The sequence below is a fragment of the Salminus brasiliensis genome, chromosome 2, assembly GCF_030463535.1.
Source record: "Salminus brasiliensis chromosome 2, fSalBra1.hap2, whole genome shotgun sequence".
NCBI lineage: Eukaryota > Metazoa > Chordata > Actinopteri > Characiformes > Bryconidae > Salminus > Salminus brasiliensis.
Window position 1 is genome coordinate 28,578,085 of NC_132879.1, and position 23,036 is coordinate 28,601,120.

The window sequence follows — 23,036 nt, forward strand, 5'->3', positions numbered from 1 at the left end:
GGCTAGTGCTCTTGTGGGTTTTTCCAAATTTAGGATCCAAATTTCCTGCTGATCTCAGTAATGGCGTCTCCAGAACTGCCGGAGAAATGAAACCTTTTGCTCCTGCTGTCATGGACGTCTCTATAATGACCGCCTCCCCTTGTCCCCTCTATTATCAGAACAGAGACTGATTAAAGGCTACTCCCATGCTTACAGAACACACTGTAGGTCTTAAAAAATGCCCATGTCCCTCAAGTATCTCAGTAATATCAATACCACAGCTGATCTGGGATTATGTCTTAGCTGGGAAGTGAGATGGTAAATCGGCCGTCTTGCCCACAGGGAGAACCTCTGACGATAAATACAACCCCTGACCTTTTAATAATGGCACATGTGCTCTTTTTCTAGTAGGGCGGGACTGGAGCATGGTGGCAAAGGAATATTCTTGGCAGGGCAGATTTGTCCCTGTCTGTACTGGTGGCCTACAAGAAGAAGAAAAAGAAGGGTGGGGGGGGGACCCTGATCTGGGCACAGCTGGTACGGCTGACCTTTTTAATGCTCACTCCTCTTCTCCCCTTCCATTAGGCCTGGCCCCCAGTTAACACACTCGCCATGTCACACTTAAAGCCATATTTAATTAACAAGCTTTCTTGTTGTCGTTATATTGTTGCCAGTCACGGAGTCACATTATTCCTTGAGAACTCCGTCTTGTTTTTCTCTGATGCCTTCCCTTGGTTTTATAGCTCTTCTACCGACCGCTTACTAGGCAGGAGAGTAAGCCTATTTTGGAAAAATGGCTTTGCAATATATACAGTCATGAGGTTAAGGTTCAGTTTATTAGGCTGCCTTTGTTTCTGAGCCTAGTTCTTTGTTTGTGTGTGTGTGTGTGTGTGTGTGTGTGTGTGTGTGTGTGTGTGTGTATATATGTATCTGTGTGTGTTTTCAGCCTGTGTTTTCCAGATGAAGCAGACTAACCTCAAACGGGGAGGGGTTCGTAAAGCCTCGCTCTGATGTTCGGTGGTCCACTGCCACATTGCCAAACATTCAGCATGAAAATACGCCTGGCTGGAGAAGAGGAGGAAAGCGGCCACTTTCCTTTAAGATCTTTCTCATAATATTCTCTGCCATCTGATAAAAAGGGATGTCTGTCTTCTGCTAAATGCTGAATGTATACCCAGCCCATATGGCCTCCAGTTGCCTGGGCTGCTGTGGCCATGTGGTTCTTCAGATTCTGGCTTTTGTTTTTTGTTTTTTTACTGGGCCTCGGCTCTTGCTCGCTCTTGCTTTCTCTGCCATGCGAAGTTCTGCTGCAGATCCAGCTGATATTAGTTAGATGCTCAGCATTGATCCCTGCTACTCGTTTGTCATGAGGCTGCGCTCCAAGTAATTACAATGTCTGTCACATCCAGGGCTGTTAAAATCTAGTGCGAGGCCTGCGAGTGCATAACTCTCTCTCTCTCTCTCTCTCTCTCTCTCTCTCTCTCTCTCTGTGTGTGTGTGTGTGTGTGTGTGTGTGTGTGTGTGTGTGTGTGTGTGTGTGTGTGTGTGTGTGTACATGAGCATACAAATGGCTGTTGTAAGGTTTTAGGTGGCAGAAAGTAATGCTATTGCCTGGATGTGGAGTGTTAATCCTTGTTGTTGTTGCTCCAGTCATAGAGCGATGCTCCCGGCCAGCTTGGGAGTTTCATTCATTATGGCCTCTAAAAAAATATCAAAGGCTGTCTATTATTATACCGAATGGTCTTATTCTCGTAATCTGACGCTCTTTCTCTTTCTCACCCCCTCCCTCTGTGTCTCCGTCAGATCGATATTAAGATATTAAAACAGAAATGCTGAGTCATTGCAGCTGGCTCATGAAATATTTAATCTGGCCATGTATTGCCAGCGATATTAGAAATGAATGATCTAACGCCATGTTGCCGTCTTCCCGCTGTAGAGTACGCGTCTACAATGGGTGCCGAGCGAAGTCAGCCTTATCAGCTTCGCAGCGAAATGGGTGCACTGATCATACTTGTTTTAATGGCCTATTTCGACTGGTTTTGGCTGATTATTTGGCTGATTATTTTTGGGCAGATTTTAATTAGCCTATTGACCTAAAGCTCTGAAAGGCTTTATCAACACATGAAAAGCATTTGCAGGTTTTCAAATATTTGCTGTTAGCCAAAGTCCCAGTACACAAAAAAGCACCAAACTGGCAATTTAAACTGAAAAGCCAGTTGCCTGTTTAAGCATGCAATAAAATCGAGAGCTACATCATAAGGAAGTGGCACAGATTTGCCAATTCCAATCTGGCCAATTCCAATCATGCACCCCTAGCTACAGCTTTTAATGCAGTTTTAATGGACCACTATAGGCGTTACACCAAGTATTCATAAAGCACATTTAAAACGACAGCCGGACTCAAGAACACATCTCTAAAAGTACACCACACTCTCTAGCCTAGAAAAAAGGCACAACCTCCTCCCTTACCCTTTAACCCTGACCGTAGTGGAGAGCAGCAGTGTGTGTGTGGCTGGTATGACTATTGGGGTTAAAGTCCACTGCAGATTGTGTAATTACGGGGGTCTTAATGTGGTTATTGTATGTCACAGTCTTCGAGATGATGCCAGTAAAATCTTGGCCAGGTTCTGTGACAGAATGTGGGACATCTGTTCTGTTCATGTGTGCTGGATGCCAGGTTTGTACCATACATGTTCTCTCTTCTTTTTTTTCTGATTCGTGTGTCCTTCCCATCAAAAAGTAACCAGCTTAATAGTCTAGCTTGGGGGTGCTGGGAGCAATGGTTTTTGCTTTGTCTAGGATTCACCATTGCTTTATCACCACATGCTTCCTTGTGGTGGCCAGACACCAAGATGTTTGTTCAAAATCTCAGACTGGTCAACACTTTAAGTAGACAGTCTTTGGTCACAAAGCTGCTAATTCGTTACGTGAAATGCCCACAGAGGGTTTTCCTGTTGTCTCTAGAAGGGTTTCTGAAAATGTATATGTCCATACAAAAATGACAAAATAGCTCTGAAACGCTTACAAAATCTTGCCATCCCAGCTGGGGATGCTGACCAGCTTTTCTGAGTATATCGTGGATATCAGCAGTGCTTCAAGAGCACTGATTATCTGCATGTTTCAATACAAAGAGTGTAATCAGTCTTGTTTAATTCAGTGGTGTGCAGCATGTTTTGAGTAAAAATCAAGGTACTCTGTATGGGAGAGTAAATGGATTTCAGTTTTCAAACATTCTACACTGTTGGTGCATTTTGTTTACATGAAAAAATATTGCGTTGAATATCGTATATCGTAAAATATGCCATGATATGCGGTATATCGTGGATATACACTGTCATCAGAGGATGGCTGGTTCGTATCCCGAGCCGGAGAGTGCAATTGGCCTTGCTCTCCCCCCACATCACTCTATTGAGGCATTACTCTATCCCCCCACATCACTCTACTCTACTCCAGAGCCGGGTATACGTCGCTTCCCTCCAGGCGCCTTGGTTGCCTGGTGATGTCGCATCAGTGGAAGTTCAAAAAAAAGGTGTGGCTTTGCTATGCACGTGTGGGGGGGCGTGTGTTTGTCTCGCCCTCACTAGTGTCTGGGGTGTTGAATGTGATTTTGGGGGCGGGGGGTGGGGGGGGATATGTACAGGTTGGGTAATTGGCGATGTAAATTGGGGAGAAAACCGGTAAAAATTCTGGAAAAAAAAAACGATATACATTTTTTCCATATTGCCCAGTGATAATTGTATTTTTTTTCTCCCACATTTTAGCGCAGGACAGAACATGTACCTTAGACTGCTAATTTTATCTCTGTACCACAAGAATTCGTTCACAGCTACTTACTTACCAGTGTTCCTCAATGTTTATATTAATGTCTTCCAATGAGAGCTTGTCTTTTGCCTTGGTCACGTGGGGTCTCATTATATTGAGAGCTGAGATCGTTCTGAACATTTTTATAGTAAAACATGTGGGTGTTATACGCAGGTGCCTTTAACAGTGAATTTAAGAAGATATGCAGAAATGGAGAAAATGCCCTTAAGGATTAACCTGTAGCTTTTGCTGTACCACCTTCATGTGCTGAAGAAGTAGGCTCCTGTGCTGTCCTGTGGGATGTGGAGACTGTAGTGCAGGGCTGTTGATGTAGGCCCAGTTTTAGTCTTGATGTTTATTAATGTTTTAAGATGCACCACGTTGCACCAAGCTGCTGATTTAAAAGACAAATAAAACTCCAATATAGTTTTCCTGTCGAAATTTCAACCAGGGATGTACAAAAGAAGCAGCAGTAACCTACAACAAAACTAAATCAGTTTATACATAACCAGTGACTGGTCTCCTCATTAATAACATCTCTGGATTGACTGGATTTCTCCCATGTCCACATGAGACTCCCACACCTCACAGATATAACACTAGTGTCCACTCACACACACCAGAGTGATGGTGCTGCAGATGTGTTGCTGTGTTGCCTTATGGCTCCATTGATGTGACAGACAGCTGCTCAGTCTGTATCTCCCTAACGTGTTTGAGGTGTGTCGGGTGTGTTGTGGGCTAGTGTGGGTGTAAATAGCTTTATTTTGTAGAAGGCCAGGATGTCTTCTCTGGTTTGCTGACTGCTTATACCCAGCTCGCCGATTTCAGAGTCATGGAACAGCTCTCAGCTTGACTCTTTACGCATGCGCTGTTTACTGTACTGAGGAGCTGCAGTGTGTGTTTGTGTGGTCCCTGTCGTTCAGTTGCCTTTCAATGTGCTGAATGGGGGGCTGTGTGGTCTCTGTGTACTTGCGAGCCTAAACTCTGTTTACTTTGCCCAGGCCGGGGTTGGGTCAGTGTGTGGGGTCCTCAGCCACAGACCCTCGCCTAGAGCCCCTGATCACAGAGTCACTGTTCCCCTCACACTGCGCAGCCTGAAGGTGGTCAGCAGCTCTGGTCAAATGATCAAGGCCAAGAGCGGGCCAGGGCGGGCATTAGTCAGGGAGGTAATATTCCAGCAAATGTTTGTGGAGGGCAGAAGAAATCGGTGTCAGTTTTCCTGCCCGTGTGCGTCTGAGAGGATGACTGAAGAGGCTTTTTTTCAGCTTGTTTGCTGAGGGCTGACTGAGAGGAGGCGCTGAGAGAGGGGAGGAAAGAGAGGGTGAGCTGTGTGCCAGGGGTTTTGAAAGCAAGCTGTGTTCGTCTGCTTCCCATATGCACCTCACACTACCGGCTTTAGTGCTGCCGCCAGTTTGTGGAGGGGGAGGGGGAGGGGGGGCAGCGTGTGGGGCACACTCGACACTTGGGGATTTTGTATGGAGCTGTAAAATGACTGAAGGTTTGGCCCATTACAGATAAAATGGAGTGAGTGGAGTCATTACTGATAAAATGGAGTGGAGTTAGTGGAGTCCTCAGAGAGAGGCTTTACTGTCCCAGCCCAGGGAGAGGGAGCGAGAGTGAGAGGGAGAAAGAGAGAGAGAGAGAGAGAGAGAGAGAGAGAGAGAGAGAGCGAGAGAGGGATTGAAGGAAAATGAGACAGAGGGAGAGGAGATGAAGGGTGAATGAGAGAGAGAGAGAAAGCGGGACTGAGCGAGAATGAGAGAGTCAAGGACAGGGAGTATGAGAGGGCAAAGAACAGAGAGAGAGAGGATGGAGGGAGAACGAGAGAGAGAGGGGACAATGAGGGAGAATGAGAGTGAGGGAGAGGGGATGGAGAGAGAACCAGAGCGAGGGACAGGGAGAAAGAGAGCGAGGGACAGGGAGGGGACGGATGGAGAACGAGAGAGAGCAGGGGGGCGGATGGAGAACGAGAGAGAGCAGGGGGACAAATGAGGGAGAATGAGAGAGGGTAAGGGGACATGAGAGAGTGAGCGAGAGAGAGAGGGAGAGGGAGAGGACAAAGGGATGATAAAGGAGGGGCGGAAGGAGAATAAGGGAGAAAGCAAGAGGAATAGTGAGGACCAGGGGGAGAAGGAGTAGGGCTGGAAGAGGAAAGGGGACAGGGGACAGGGGGAGAAGGAGAGGGGCCGGAAGAGGAAAGGGAACAGGGAGACAGGGGGAGGAGAGAAGTTGAGGGACTGGAACAGTGACTGATGAGAATAAGTGGGACAGTACTGTTTTTTTGTTTTTTTTTTTCTTCAGACTTTCCACAGTAATCTGTGTAGGTGAGTAATGATAGAAGGGCTTAGTAAAGTGTGTGTGTGTGTGTGTGTGTGTGTGTGTGTGTGTGTGTGTGTGCACGCGCATGTGTGTGTGTTGTCGTTTGGAGCCAAAAACCTCCCCCCGGGCTTTAGCAGCCTGCGGCTGTGTTTAATGATCTCCCTGTGGCTGTGTGTGAGTAGAGGGATCAGTGCTGGCCTGTGGCATCTCTGTGTGCTCACACACTCCCACTCACATGCTCACAATTACACACTCCCTCCCGCACAGAGCTGCAGAAGCAACAGAGGGGGTTTGGGGATCTTGGTTTGTGTGTGTGTGTGTGTGTGTGTGTGTGTGTGTGTGTGTGTGTGTGTGTGTGTGTGTGTGTGTGTGTGTGTGTGTGTGTGTGTGTGTGTGTGTGTGTGTGTGTGTGTGTGGCCTTTGGAATCCTAAGAATTAATACATATTCTCTTTATGAAGACCAGAAACTCCAGTGGTGTTTCTGATGTTTCACTGCAGTGCATCCAGATGTTTGGCTTTTCTATGCCTTTGTTTAATGTGTCTGATCTTCTCTGTCCATCCAGTTTTCTTCCCTCATATGTGTGTGTGTGTTGTATACTTTCAGCTGTGTATGTGTGTGCGTGTGTAGATGCTGCTTGTATGGTTTGTCTGACGGGATGTTTATGGCGTTCTCCGCTGGCTGAGGGTTCACTCCGAGCAGCAGAAGCTCCATTGTTCCGGACCTGTAGACCGTGTTTTCTGTGACTGTGTGGAGTCTGCATTAGATTAGTGTGATGTGTTGTGCTGCGGCTGCATGATTGGCCAGTCTGAAGGCAGCTACGGAGTTGATGTTTGTAGTGACTAATATTCCCCCGCTGTGGCCTTTTGTGGCACTTTCTGTGGAGAGAGGATCTGGCAACATCCCGTTGGGCTCGGGCCTGACTCACAAACCTGTCTACGACCCTTCCTTGGGCACTTGCCATCTCTCTCACTCACGCTTGCTCTCGCGCTCCTTTGCGCTCCGTCTGTCTCGTACTCTCGGTCTCTCTCTCTCTCTCTCTCTCTCTCTCTCTCTCTCATTCTTTTCTCTCCTCTTGCTCTCTCACTCTCAATATCTAACTCTCTCTTTAGCTCTATCTGTCTCTCACTCTTTATTTATGTCTCTATTTCTCTCCGGCTCTCTGTCTGCCTTTCTTTCTCTCTTGCCCTCTCTTTCTCACCCTTTCTCTAGCTCTGTCTCTCTTTTGCTATCCCAATCTCTCCACCTCTCGCTCTTTCTTACACTCTCTGTCGCTCTTCCTCTCCGCTCATCTGGACCACAGTAGCTCTCGAACCAGCAGAGAGAAACAAACAGCCAGTGAAAACATTAGGATGTCACTATTGCTTTTCCCTGTTGTGCATTTAAACCGGTGTAGAGTGAAAGGACACACAGTGCTGCTGAAGAGTAAAGTGCTTCTGGAATAGTATAAATAGTCCATTACAAACCTTAGTGGCCCAAGCCTGCAGTTCTGAGCTTTTGTTCCAGAGTGGTTTAAGGGGTGCCTTTGCCTTTCAGGTCATTATTGCAGGAGCAAGGAAAATAGCAAAGACAAATGGCTAAATAGTGTTTGTGTGTGTTTGTACCTTAATACATTGGGAAGAGTAAACAATTCCCAATGACATTACTACTACATTAGTATTCCATTTTTCCTTTCAATTTTTACCTTTCCCCTCATCAGTCACTACTGCAGTCCAGTTGCACAGCAGCACACACATCCTCAGAAGCTGTATTCTTATTAGAATTGATAATAGAGAATAGTACATGTCTATAATCTCTACAATTCTTTATGCTTACAGTGAGGTCTTTGTGCTTCAAGTTCGGAGGATTTAATGAAAGCAGAGTCTTCTGCTCGATTATAGTGGTATGTCCCAGTATGTCTCTGTGCCGGACTGTTTGTCTGGCGTGTGCGAGAATGCTCATTAAGCCCGTTGTGTTCTGACAGAGCGGTTTCTCTCTTCTGGCAGGTCTGCCACGTTTCTCCAGCCAGCCGGAGGGTGTGTCGGTGCGTCCCGGGGGAAGCGAGGTGCTGAGCTGTGAGGTGAGCGCTGAGCTCGTCCCCTTCACCCACTGGGAGAGATCTGGCCAGGCTGTGGAGACGGACAGCCGGCTGGTCCAGCTGCCCAGCGGTGCTCTGGTTATCAGCAATGCCTCGCAGGCCGACGCTGGCCTGTACCGCTGTGTGATAGACGGACTGGGGCCGGCCAAGAGCAGTGAAGATGCCCAGCTACTGCTTTTACCAGGTACTGAGACCGAGAACTAATACGTACAGAGTGGGGAATTCCCACTATTTCCTTGCCATGTAAATATCTGTATTTCTAAATGTGTTTGGTAGTACAAATAGTACTTGAATAAAATGGGTAAATACTTTTTATGAATAAAGCAAAACAAATGCTGTTTTGTAGTAAAAGAAGATAAGCCCTGCTTTAATTGGCTGGTTTACATCTCACAGCAGCTTAGCCTAGCTTAGCCCTGTAACAAGAACAAATAGTTTTCGTGTATGTATACCCAGGTCTTATCAGACAGTGCTGCTATCCTCTCAGTGTCCTCTGGGAACGTTGTGCCTTCCAGCTGAAGAGATGCACGACTGGGTTAGCTTTTAGCATAGCACCTGCTTCTCGCTTCTCCGGTCCTCTGGCTTCCATGCACGGTCACATGATCTTAGTGTCCACAGCTCTGCCCACTTACCTTTTCTGTTTGACCTAGCATTGGGTTTTAGCCTCCCATCTATATTCTCCCAAAGTAGGTGTTGCGTTTGGCTTTGAATTCAGGCTTTGCCAGTGGGCTGGGTGCTTAAATAAAAGGAGCCAAGGCTGTTGTGGGTTTTTGGAATTGGCCTGTTTTGCAGCTCTGTTTTACTTGAATGTGGGTTTTGTTTTTTAATGAAGAGACTATAGTGTTTGAGGTTCCCGGTAGGTCAGTTCCATATCAGCTGCTCGTATCTCCACACACACACACAAGCATTCTAATACCCGCAGGAATATTAGGATGAATTAAGTAGATGTTTTCGTGGCCGATTCGAATTTCCAGACAGATTTTTGTTCAATTTTTAATTAATACTATTCTTATTATCATATATCGTACTATATCATATTTATGTATGTAGCTGTAACGTATTCCTAGTCGGCTGGAAAAACGTGTGAATGGCGCTCAATTACAGAACTGTGATGTAACCTCAACTGCACTACAGAGCACTTGTCATTGCCTGTATAATTGCTTCAATCTATGTCTTGTGTTTTATAAATAACCCTGAAAGAAAAATGAGTGAAAAAAATGAGGGCTCTATTTCTTTCTCCACCGTCTCCACAGATTCTGCTGCTGAAGAGAGGATGGAGGTCCTGCTGGGTCCAGCTGCCTTGACCAAAGCTGTGGGCGAGAATGTACTGCTGCCCTGCGTGGTGAAAGGCTACCCTCTTCCAGTCATCCGCTGGATGCTGGACGGCAAGGTCGTAAATGAAAGGTGAGCGTGTCTGTGGTGTTCTCCATCACTAATGCCTTGTCCCTTCGTATGCTGCCCAGACCCACACAGCCATAGCACTGAAAGGAAGAGCAGGCAGTTCTGGCCTGATGAAACTCTGAGAAAGGCTGCCGTATGTTTTTATGCATCAGACAAATATTTGTGATATGCTGGACTTTGCTGAGTGTGCATTCTGTGCAGTCTTTATAGAGCTATGATTCCCAGCCTGTCTCAGGGCTGCAGAGTCGGTGCGCTGTGCATGCTTCTGTTTACACCTGCTCTGACACACTCTACCCAGCTACACAACAGCTACACTACCATGTGATGGTTTAGAGGAGGGTAAATACAGAACTGCACGTCAATATAACCCTGGTTGAGCGGTCATGGGACACTTCTCCATTCAGAACATTTCCAGTTCCTTGATTTTCTTGTGTTCTGGCTCTTCAGTAGACATGGGTTTTTATTTGGATTCACGTCTGGAGACTGAGAGCCATTGCAAAATTGCTGGTTTTTGTGTTCATGCAGTTTACGCCAGTTTCTTTAGGGGTGCCAGCAGTTCTGGAGTCGACTGTATCGTACAAATCTCTCTCTCTCTCTCTCTTTCTCTCGCCCCTGCTCCTGCTCAGCCCACACCCACAGCCTCACACTGCTGCCATTCATACGTCTTCTGTTCAGAATGAGACCTGGCAGCCAAAACTAAACCCTGCTCAAATCGGCGCTGCTGCCTTGTAATGATTCGAAGAGTACATTCACTCAGGCTTAATCACAGAATCCACTATTCAAGATCTTTGAATGCAACGGCGCTATTAGCCTGCCATGGTAATTAGCCTTAACAGTGCTGGCATAATGGGAGACCCAACCCTTTGGGTTTAACTGTGGTACATTTTAACATGCATGTTCTTGTTTTCAAAGAGACTCACTTGGGATTTTCAAATTGCCAGTATTAGCGCAGCGTCCTTCAGCAAGCCTCATTTTGAGAATTGTACCGGATTCCAATGTAGGCTCCAAAGATGTGCTAATGGTAACATTGTACCTGAGAGATTTGCCGGGCTGACTGCACCTATTTACTGGAATGATAACTAAGTACAGATAACTAAGGTGTTCATAGTTATGCTCGGCGATCCCCTAGATGCAATTTTGCAGGTAGAATGAATGCATCTTATGTCCCCATCATACAGTACCTGATGCCTTCTGTCTGTTCTGCTGTATTTGATACTGTGGAATCCATGCAGCGCTTCTTGTTAGGAGTGTGTGTTTGCTCGTGATAAGGGCATCATAACCATGCCATGCACACACACAGCTACATGCACCCTGATTTGTGTGCCTATATGGAGTCTCGCTACGCCATTTACACACAGTAAATTGCCTTGCGTTATGTCTGGATTGTTTGTAAGATGGCCGTTTCACCCGTCTCTGATGAGAATAGAGAAATGACTGTCTTGCGCAGGCCATTTCCACCAAAGAGCCGTCAGGCACACATGAATTATGTATATCTGACAGGATTGACCCAGCATGTAAATCAACCCTCAGCGTCTCTGATCCGTTCCTTCTCCACCTAGCTTCAATCCTTCATTTTGATGGCATTGCGGTTATTCTGTTTACCATGCCGCTATTAACTCCAGTTGAGGATAAAGTGTTTGCATGTGCAGGATGAAAAGTGTTATTGACCTCTCGTGCTCATTTTCATTAGAGATTTTCGAGGGGGGGAGGAGGCAAAGTTGTCTGGTTAACAGCCTGAAGGAATTTGCTATGCATCCTCTCTTCAGGACCTCAGGAGAGTAACACTTGCGTTTGAATAAGCCTGGTAAAGCCCACGACTTTTGGTTATGGCTATTTGCAGGCTTTCCATGCATCTTTCTATACTTCCTTCATCATCTTTCTACAAATCTCTGTAAATAGGAGAACATTTAGCTTAATTCTAAAAGCATTTATTTATTTATTGCATTCATATATATATATATATATATATATATATAATACACACATAATATATATATATATACACACACACATAATATATATATATATATATATATATATATATATATATATATATATATATATATATATATATCGCATTTCACGAAGGATGTCACAAAGCTGCTTCGCAGAGATCTAGGTCCGAGCCTCTTTTGAGCAAGGCAACACTGGTTGACACCTGATGGCGCAGCAGTAGAACAGAAGGGAAGGAAAAACAGTTGAGTTTGAGAGGGTCATGTCAAACTCAGATTTATACAGTAGGAGAAACTGGTGCAGAAGGCAGGCAGGCACCACCTAGCCAAAAACAAACTCACTCCAGCATTGAACAGACATCAGAGGTGCAGCTCAGGGTAGACAGCAGGGAGAACCTAGTGGAGGGCCTCTAATGAAAGTCCATAGAACAGACCAACACAAATACTAATCAGAAACCAATAATGAAAGCGGTAGAACAGGGGTGATGTGTAAACAGGCTGAAACAACGATACAGAAACTGTAGCCTGTAACAGACAGTCAGTAGCATAGTACCAGTAGTTTGTACTAATATCACTGAACTACTTGCCAGTTTCGATACCACAACAAAAAATATACTGATTACATTTCAACATGGAAACTTATTTAAAAGAAATTCCACATTTTTTTTCTCTCTCCCAGCAATAAGAGTGGACTGGAGCTTTTGTCGTCTAGGCATGATAAATAACTAAATAAAATATCAATATTGCAACGTAGCCTAGCAAGTACTTAAAACAAACAATACTGTGTGAAAACTGGTAAACTTGTTGATTAGAACAAGAGGAACACTGACCTGGTTCCTAGTATCAAGTCCTGCAATGACGATCACCATAAAGTGTGTTCTAGCGATGACTATAGGTCAGTGACCGCTTCCTTGTATAAAGACTCAACAGTGTTTTGACCACCGGACCAAACCTTGCTATAAGAAAGTAAAACCACCACTACGCTTCTGGTAGGTAGTCACGATGGTCAGTTGACTGGAGCTTGGTGCTTTTGGGTATAATGGGTCAGACCATTGCAGCCATCTAGTGTTAAGAAAACCCACACAGGCTGCTGCGCACACACACATCGCATGCTAATACCACTGGTTATGAGCCATCACAGTGTTGGCCTAAACAAGCTTTTGCATACTGATCCCTGATCATCCAACTCAGCTCCTGACACCATTCTGCGTGTTACGGTTACGGCCCTTCTCCTTCCCCCTACACGTGTAGGCTTATTATGCTGCCCCGTCAAAAAAAAAAAATTACTGAAACTGCCTTTACTCTAGGTTTGTTTCTACCTGACATGGTTCCCAGTCCCAGAACCAACACACTGCTCATTTTTGAGGACATCTCGTCTAGCACATAAGCTCTTTAGGTTCTCAGTCACAGCAATGAAACCTCTGATCTATGGGCTTATGTTTGTATAATAAAACAAATAGCCTCCCTTTTGTCCACTGAGCATGAAAAAAAGATAAAATCTCAGATTGCTCTCCAGAACCTCCTCTCTGCAAGCTCTATGTATTGGTCAGTCTCCCACACATTTTTCTTCTAGGAAGAAAACCAGTTTGAAACTGGCTCAATAAAAATCGGATCACAGTGTTTAGCCTCTGGGGAGTTTGTCCAGGTTTTTTTAATCGATGTTAGTCTTTGTCCACCCCATAACTCTAGGATTACTAAGATTAATGACGAGTGTTCCTCCGCGCCACCTCCCATGTAAAATTTATAGTTGTTTTTTTTTTTCTTTTTTTCTTTCTTTTCTTTTTGGTCGGGGGCTGGGAGAGGAATGGAACAGGAGGTGAAAAGAAAAGACCAATTTCAAAATGAATGCGTTTGTCCATACACATGCTTAAGGAAACCACTGGCAGAATCCCCTGCAGGTCAAATGCTGTCTTCAATGAATGCCCCTGAAAGCAAGGAAATATCTGCACTGGGTGGGATTTCTTATCAAGAATATTTCCCCAAGCTTCCCTATGCCATTCTTTTTCCACTTGTGCCTTTCCTGGGGAAAAAACCTATCCCCCATTGGCCCTGTTCATTCCTCTGTAATTCAGAGGACTAGAACAGGTGATGATTGAATTGATTGTAATAAAAGAGCTGAGTATCATGAGTTGTGTAGGTTTCTGAAAAAGACGAGGCGTGCTGCCTGCATCCTGACTATGCTCAGCTCTCCCAGCTCGGCCTCTCGTCACTCCGCAGCGGCAGGCAGGGCGGCTAAATGTCTAATTGCAGGTCTTTGCTCATTTGGCGAGCTGAAATGGAGATTGCTGACAGACTCCATTTGCACTGTAATTGCCTCTCTAATGGTCTTCCGACAGCGTAATGCATTCTTGATGTCTCCCCTCGGTGCACCCTGCCCATCCCTCATACATTCTAATATTGCAATGCTATCCACAATGCACTGGCCCTCTGAAGCCAGACGCAGACCTTCACGGCCTGTTTGACCCCTGCGGGACGCACAAGTGCTACCAGGCTGTTAGGCAGCTTGATTTTAAACGGGAGTAAGAAATGAAGTGTTGCAGTACGGCGGACCTTTTCTCGCCCTGCTCCGGTCACTGTCTTCTAGGCCGTAATTAAGAGATCATTTGAAGTGCAGGTTCAGAATGTACACACTCTTACAAAGCCGTGTCTCTTGTGGGCTATCCCGTGGTCAACGTTGGCTTCATTGCTAATTTTCCATTGGTTCCATTGGTTTGGAGAGCTTTTCCATAGTTAGGCTATTATCCCTTGACTGTAAATTGGCCCCCAATCAGTTCTGATTTAGCATCAGCGCCTTTATCCCTGATTGTAATTTAACCTCAGTTAGGAATACCGGTGACTTCAGCTGCTTTTCAGACATACATTCATAACATCTGGAAGAAGTGAGTCAGTGTGAGGAAAGAAGAGACCATGATCAAGCCTACTCTCTCAAGTGCCAACAACAGTGGCAATGGAAAAAATGCTAGAACCAGTGAAAGTTCGACAGTAAAGAAGTCTGCTCAAGTCCATCTCAAGAATCTGGGCAGCAGAGCGTGAATAGAGTGAAGACACTGTGACGAGAATAAGAGACACACACACCCACTGACACTCAAGTGTGCTTTCTTGCCTTATGTCTGACTGTGCTGGGGAGGCACTCTTCTATAACAATGGAAGTGGAGGTACAGAATTTCCCAAGACAGGTTTGGTGTCCACTGTTTGCTGCTGTTACTTGGCACTGGGGCTGCAGTGCAGTAATGTTCAGCTTCTATCTTACCAGTTGCAAAAACACATTTTGCAAAATTCTGATGAAGCCCGCCTCCTTGTGCCTCCACTTGTGCTAACAGACTAAACAGCTCACTTGCACAAATGACATTTAATATATGTATACAAAAACAAAACAGTCAAATATTGAAATTAAGATGTTTAGAGCTAGAATAGACTAAATTCAAACCATTTGAACCACAAATCAGTTTTTTTCTTTCTGCAACTAGACATAAAGTGGTCTGATTTCAGGTTGTCTCATAGGAAGTTTTGATCTTAAAAGTTTAAATCTTAATAAAGAAATAAAAACTTCACCCTCTAAATGATGATCAAGATAGAACGCTTCTATATCATTTTTTTACAGGTCTAAAAATAATAATTTAGACTAATGTACTGCCAGAGCTGCTTCATTACAGGTTTGTTATGAGGAGGCTTGAGGATTTATTTTATTATTTTTTATTTAAATTAATTATTAAAAGAGAAAATGGCTTTAAGAGACTGTTATATATTGTAAATGACTGGGATGTTTTTTTGTATGTTTGTTTTGTTTTTTTTTTGCAAAAAGCCAGTTAGCATGATGCTAACTTCATACCTAAATCTGCACACACTTCCCTTTGTTCCCATTGATAAAATGGAAACAATACATAGACTATATGGACAAAAGTATTGGGACTCTTGCTCATTTGTTTCTTCCAAAAATCAAGGGTATTTAAAAATCCTGCTTATCCTGCTTTTGTTGGAGTAACTGTCTCCACTGTCCAGGGAAGACTTTCTAATAGATCTTGGAACATTGCTGTGAGAATTTCTCATTCAGCAACATAAGCGTTAGTGAATCAGGATGCTGACTGATCACCACCTTCATCCCTGCCTCATTCCAACTCATCACAAAAGTATTGAATGGAGCACTATCATCATTCCAGAGAACACAGTTCCACTGCTCCACCACTCAATGCTTGGGGGGGGGGGCTTTATACCCCTCTAGTACACACCTGCTAATGTTTATCTGGTCCAGATTGTTCTATTCTATTGGCAGTTCTTCTCTACAGGGACTAGACAAGCTGTGTGCGCATATGCTCATCTGTGTCAGCAATGAGTGCGACTTACAGTAGCAGAAGGCATTCACTAGAAGGGGTGCCCACAAATATTTGGACATATAGTGTTGCTGACAACAGTACAAGTCTTCTTTTTGTCAATCATACTTTTGTCCATCAGCAATGACCTGCAAAAATGCGAGTTTAAACGCACCACAGATACAAATCTGATCCCTCGGACCACTTCAGGAGGTGGTGTGAGACGCATTTGACCCCCTGTTATAGCAGTGTGCTTTCCAAACCAAAACCCCTGTCAGTACAACCGAGATTCCACTAATAATTGCTGTGCAACGATTGAATTTGCATATTTTGTCAACAGCAATTTCAGTCTGACTAAATGGATACGCATGTGGCTAACGTTTCATCAGGATACAGTCCAGATACTGGTCACATGAAGTTTGACTAGGTGCAAGCAGGGTCAGTGTCAAAACCGTATAAAGAAGTCAGCTCAAATATTTGCCACGGTTTGCTCAAATAATCTGCTCTGTGATGATTTAGGCATGCGTAGCCATGCGTAGCCTACAAACACAATGCTAAATTGGTGGGATTAAACTTTCATTACTTGTTAATTACATTAACCCCACAGCTCCAGCAAGCTCAAGGCACCCTGTCTTGACTGATAAAACTACCTTTCGGGTGAGGGGAACGTTGTGTAAGCTAGATTTTTCTGCAAGGTACATTATTTTCCCTTAAAGAAAGAAACAAACAAGCAAACAAAAATCCCTGCAAATTGTCTGTGTTCTGCCCCCTTTTCTGACTCATGGCCTTGTAGTCTAGCAGTGTTTGTTGACTGAGGCTTAAGGTGCTCCCATTCTCAGGTAAGTTCTTCTCAAGGCTCCTTCCTAGCTTGCTTTGTTGCACCACTGGCCATGTTTGTTAACTCCTATGTTCGTTGCGTTGATGCAGCCTAGTTGTTCTAACCCTTATCTCGAGATCGTCTTACAGGCCTGCAAGCTCTGACGAAACAAACCTGCCGAACGGTATGCAAAGACTTTTCCTCGTCAGGCCTAGTGGTCATTGTTAACCATTCAAGCATAAACAAGCATTTAGCGAGCCCGGAGAACCGACGAGTCCCTTGAGTGAGTTTGTGAGTGCTTTTGCCCTGTTCTTTACTCAAAGCAGATCAATAGTGTGACTGGAATGTGGCTTCTCAAAGTTCCCCCTTATGGTAAACATTTGCATTCGGGCACCGCTGGCTGGATCTAGCTCAGTGATAAAGAGACCGGAGTGAAAGTGTGCTCATTACTGCTGTATCTCACTGCTGGATCGGATTTAAACACCTCCCCCCTCGCCACACATTAGAGCTGGAATGCTGGAGCGTGTGTCTGGAAAGTTGGCGGGTAGTGCGGGAATTCCTGGGATGACCGATCCCTCTCCTGAAAGAATGCTTCTGTGTGAATCATTGGCACTTTGTCAAAATCATTTTCCTTTGTTTGGCATTTGTCCAGGCTGATGCAGAGCTTTCTCAGCACTGTTCGGGGCACATAATTGATTGTGAGTGATAGCTTGTCAAGTTATAATTGTCTACAAATTGTCTGTTGGATGTTCTTTCTAGTTTAGATCTGAACTGACTGGAGCATTTGAGTACTGGGACTTGTGTTAAGAACCTTGAGTGCATTACTTTTGGTCACACTAGTAGCACAACCTCATTTTCTGCCTGTTTTATTTTGGATTCCAATAAAATCTGAAACAACAAAACAATACAAGTTATGACCAGTAAAACAAAAGTATTACAAAGTATTTAATATTCGTCTCTCTTTCTAGCCAGACATTCAGATTCCGATTTAATTTTGTGACCTGGACCATGTTTAGTAGAGATGAAGGAATTAAACCGATAATTTGGCTGATCCTGAGAGCCAGTCAGATCATATGAACCATCTTTTGAAAGTTACTGCAGTACTGCATGACTCCTTGGGCATAGGATGCCGCAGTTTCTCATTCAACCGCTAGGTAGAATGAGTAAAACTATAATTTCTTGTGGGGGAAGCAGAGTAACCTGAAACGCTTCTTGAGCCTACATCGCTCAGCCCAGTACAGTGAGTATCAGAACATGTTACCAAGTCTGCCTGGAAAGGTTAATATGGCATCCAGGTGTCTGTACTGACGTCTGGCCAAACGCGCTGAAAGATGATCAGTAATTACTTTCGGCCCTAAAAACACTGATTGGTCTGTCTGTAATGTTTAGTCTTCTTTTAAAACTTGTGTTCAGGTGAGTCTCTGGCAGATTTGATCTTTGAGGCTGTTCCACAAACTGGATGAAGTCGATACCAGCTCAGGGGCTGGCTGTCTTCAACATAACCAGAGCCATAAAATTAATAGACACATAAAATGATTATATTTCTTGTAATGTCTTATGTTTGCAGTGGTGTTTGTATGTGGTACAGTACATTCAATCTGTACCTCCACCTTATTCATGTAAGCAGTAAAAGAAATGTGAACACCGAATACTACAAAAAGAACCTGAGGCATGACCAAAGGTTAAAAAAAGACCCCTGCATTTAAGTGTTAAAGCCATGTCTTTTGAGCCATTCGTTCATCTCAGTTTCTAACGAACCAATCGGCTGGGCATTTCTGCTTGTAACACAGGCTAGGTTGAATGTGGCCATGAACACTTCGCTAGTAGCAAAAGAACTCCTGTTCCATATGTATCTATAGCTGAACAGCTCTCATCTGAACAGCTCTTTGGCAAGACACACACACATACGCCATTCTTAGTCTTTATAAGAGTTCACTGAGCAGAACTGCTTGTTGTGAAGTACGCAGGATCCATTGAGCCTGTATTAGCCCTCATAGAGCACCGTCTGCTGCAGCAATTCTGCAACTTTAAAAGGCAATTAACCATAGGCTTTGTATTTGGCTTTAATTAAGCATTGCTCACCTGTCACTTCCCCTCCTGCACTATTCTAGGGTTTCCTTAATGTTCCCTCTTCTCTCTTTCTCTCTCTCTCTCTCTCAGTAGAGTTACTTTTTGAGGTACGCCCCACTCCTCCCGGACATTTTAAAGTGTCTTGTGCCGTTTGTTACAGGCAGAGAATGCACCTATATTTACTGTTGTCTGTGCAGCTGACGGTTTTGTAGCTGTTCATGCAGTATTTAGGGGCAGCAGTGGATTTATTCATGGCTGGAGAAAGAAGCAGCGGGCAACTGTGGGCCAAACCCTCCTTATTAAAATAAAAAAAACAAGGTTTACTTTACAATATTTATTCCAGCAGAGTTCGAGCAGATTTGGATGGAGCAGTGAGTGCATTGCACATTTAGCAACACACGCACAAGCTGCAGCTACATGAACCCATTTTAAAAGGTGAATTTCCCCATCAGCTATAAACATCATTTAGTCAGGGCTTAATTCGTGTCGGAACAAGCTGGATCCAAATCTGGCACCTCCCAAATTGGATCCTGCATCTATTTTGTAAATCCTGCAATCCTATTCACATTCGGAATAAAATCCTGTCTGTAAATGTGTGATAATATGAAGAGAAAAAATGAAAAATCATGTCCTATGTAGGACGGCATGGCGCTGCAGCAGGTAGTGCGTGGCGCTGCACAGCTCCAATGATCTGGGGTTGTTGGTTCGGTCTTTGCTTCACACACACGTAAATATTAGGTAAATTGGATATGCCAAATTACCCGTAGTCGTGAGTAAAGGTTTTTTTGGTACCGCCGTCCAGGGGATGTTCCTGCCTTGCACCCATTGATTCCAGGCAGGCTCTGGACCCACCACAACCCTGACTGGGAAGAAGCAGATAAGATGGATAGATGTAATGTAAAGTTTTAGCAGATGTAGCTAAATTAGAGATTTTCAGCTAATCAGAAGAATCACGTCATGCCGTCACATGCTTGAACAATTCTAGAGCCCAGTTCTTGTATTACAGAGTTGTTTAATTCTGGGGACTGTACTTGTGAAAGGGTTAAAGTCATGTTTAATTCTGCTGATTCATCAAATCTGCTAATTAGTTTTCCCACAACATACAGCGCATCCCTAAAACGCAGACCTTTTCTATTCCACCTTAAATGGTGCAGAGGTTACAGGTAAAGAACTCATTATCAGACTGATAAAACTTACTTGTGAAAGGGTTCTAATGAGTGCTGCTTAGGCGAGGTATCCCTCTATTTTCGTTTGTTTTTCGACCTCCTCATTTGACGAGAACAGTGATGAAAACAGCGCTGGGGCTATGTTTATCACTCACAAAAACATCCCCTGCTGTGATTCATCAGCTCTGTCATCCTCCAGATGAGCTTAGTAGCACAGAGCAGATCATCCGGCTCTTGGCATCGATACATCAACTACTAAAGGAAGCTGCTGCAAGGTGGGAACACTAGACACTAAAATGTGAAGGTGTAAGGTACTACAGGACGACGTTTGGGAACCATTAGTTTATCACGCAGAGAGTCCTGAAACTCTAGGCTGAGCAGTCCACTTTATGATTCGGCTCAGAGCAACTCCTAAGCCTTGAAGCTTAAGTGCAGGCGCAACGTTCATTGTCTGGTGGACTGAGCTGAAAATCAGCCTGTGTTACAGTATTTATGACTGTGGATAAAAATGGTTATGGTGGCAGAGTTAACACTCAGAGGAAAAAGTGCATCAGTCAAATGGATTGCAAATGGGTTTGAATTGGCGATTAAGTGAGGGGCTCTGTCGGTCGATGAGAATGTCCCGAAGATCCGAAGATAAATCCTTCTCTGCATAGTCTGTAGTGAGCGGAGAAGATTGGAGAAAGATTGGATGTGAGTCTATCAGAATCTAGCAGATCCCCCTAGGCCTCGTACACCCTCTCTGCTTTACACTAGTGTTTACCTATTGATTTCTCTTGCTCTCGCTTTCTCTTTTATTGTACACATACACTGCTGCTGAGGTGGAACCTCCAAGTTCTTGGTCCGCGGTCCAGCACAGTAATCCATGGGGAGACATTTGCTTTTTATGCATGAATTTCAAATGCAAAGCTTAGGAGGAAGTTAGCTTTCGTAGCGTGTGGTTCGTAAAGGAAGGAGGTCAGCAAAAAGAGTGTGTATTGTATCCTGTTTTGATATCAACCCCATCCTGCATTCACATAGAGGAATACACTTTTGAACAGAAGCTGAAAGCTGGCATGTTTATAACTGCCCCAGATAGTGCAATGATTATTTTGGCCTGAAAGCCATAACTTGGCATATTTAGAATCAGAACCAGTACATTTAATGAAAAATCTGCCTTAATTGGTTAGGCCTTAATAGGTTAATTGGTTTGCCTTTAAAGCAGCATATTGCTCATGGGCTCCTACAGTCATTAAGTGGAATGTGTCCCATGAGCCTTGAAGGGCATGCATTTCTGGACAAGCTGGGAGATACAGAATTGTCACGTTACACAAATGACTTGGACTACGCAGAGTTATGCAGTCTTATCTGCCAGCATTATTCTGCCCGCTTCACCAGAATTACACCAGAGTTTATTCTGCTTTTGTTGAGCATTGCTGTGAGGATTTGAATTAATTCTGCCACAAGAGTGTTGGCGAGGTGTGGATGTTGGATGATCACCACCCCACCTTATCCTTAACTCTCCAGTTCATCTCAAAAGTATTGCATGGAGCAGCATTTACCATTCCAGAGAACAGGGTTCCATTGCTTCACAGCTCAATGCTGGGGGGGGGGGGGGGGTGCTTTATACCCCTCTAGCCCACCCTGGCCAATAGGTTCATCTGTTCTATTGGCAAAACATCTCTACAGGGACAAGGCAAGCTGTGTGTGTGTGTGTGTTTGCACATCTGTGTCAGTGATGAGTGTAACTTCAAGTAGCTGAATACAGTCATTAGAAGGGGTGTCCACAAACATTTGTGTATTTTTAGCACCGCATTGAATGTGGCTCGGCGAATCAGACCTGTTATAATATTAACTTGAATATAGAGATGGCAATGTTCCGAGCCTGATGCTGTTATTTTAAGGTAAACAAATGCAAGATAGTGTTGCTTTAAAGCCCTAAACCCAAACTAGTTTACTAGTAGAGATCACAGTTTAGGTAGTTGCTCCTTTATGGCATTATTCTTTTACCTAAAGAATTGAACACATCATTTCTACTGTCTATGTAGAACTAATGTCAGTTTGATTCTGCACTTCACAAACACAGTTGCTGGTTGGACAGTCTGTGCCGGAATAAAGTGATTATGCTTATGCTTTCATTTCTGGGTAAAGAACATGCTTTCAAAGAGGTGTTAAAAAAATACCCCAGCTGTCGTCATTCCCCTTTAGGGAAGGCTTCATGAGCATTGATGTTGATTCTGAAGGCTTTTCAGAGTGGCTCTGGACAATCTGTGCATCATGTCTTTTACATGTGGTTACACATGCAAATGGTGAACATGTCCTCCTGCTCTAACGACTGCTTTGCTATTATTTGCAGTGATGGGAGGTTTGCTGTGATTGGTGGAGGCATCCTGCAGGTCATGAACCTGACAGAGAGTGATGCTGGAACGTACAGCTGCCAGGCGGACAACGGCAACGAAACCATCGAGGCACAGGCACAGCTCACTGTACAAGGTGTGTGTTTTATTCAGCATGCTGCATACCATGGGTATTTAGATTTAACAAAATACCCATGAAATACATGTTAAATAATGTGTATTGGGGGGGTGGGATTGGGACGCACCAATTCAGTCACTGTTTCTTATTTGTGTCTTAGAATAATAGTGAAGACAACAATACTATGAAGTCATGAGAAATCATTACAGTCAGATATATTAGCCTTGTGCCGGATAGAGATATCTAGGGTGGACCATACCAGCATTTCAAGTGGTCTTAGACTAGGGGTCTTATGTTACAATATTTTTGTGATAATTACACGATATGCTTTAATGAGCATTCTGTAGATATTGTCAGTACTTAAAGAACACTGACCAGCTGCATTTTTCATCTTAAAGAGTAATAAGTTGAATGTTTAATTGGGTGGAGTATATTTTGTATGCAGGACAATATGGTGATAAATATTGTAAATATCATAAGCATCTCAGACTGTAGAGTCATGGTTTCTTTTGCATATGTGAACATGTCGTATGCAAACCCACAAACGAACCAAATTCAGACCACCAGTAGTCCGATTGATTTGGGAGTTGTAAAAAGATGACCCCTGTTTTGCTTCCTGTTTCTTTTTATGGTTAAAGAATCTCAGGGTTTCCCACACATACATAGCCACAATCCTTCAGGAGGACGGCTGCCCCCAG

At 44.1% G+C, this 23,036-nt stretch overlaps 2 protein-coding genes across 9 annotated transcripts in view; both read left to right on the plus strand.

Moving 5' to 3' along the window:
* The window catches only part of neo1b (neogenin 1b), a 120,413-nt gene that overhangs the window by 56,043 nt on the left and 41,334 nt on the right, over positions 1-23,036 (plus strand). For all 8 annotated transcript variants that reach the window (XM_072672267.1, XM_072672275.1, XM_072672268.1 and 5 more), the window contains exons 3-5: positions 8,083-8,358; positions 9,425-9,575; positions 22,220-22,356. In XM_072672267.1, the coding sequence (XP_072528368.1) occupies positions 8,083-8,358; positions 9,425-9,575; positions 22,220-22,356 (564 nt within the window). The remainder of the gene's footprint in view (positions 1-8,082; positions 8,359-9,424; positions 9,576-22,219; positions 22,357-23,036) is intronic.
* Positions 291-23,036, plus strand: part of mpi (mannose phosphate isomerase) — an 86,989-nt gene continuing 64,243 nt past the window's right edge. The window contains exon 1 of the mRNA XM_072672280.1: positions 291-294. The gene's annotated coding sequence lies outside the window, so the exon portion shown is untranslated. The remainder of the gene's footprint in view (positions 295-23,036) is intronic.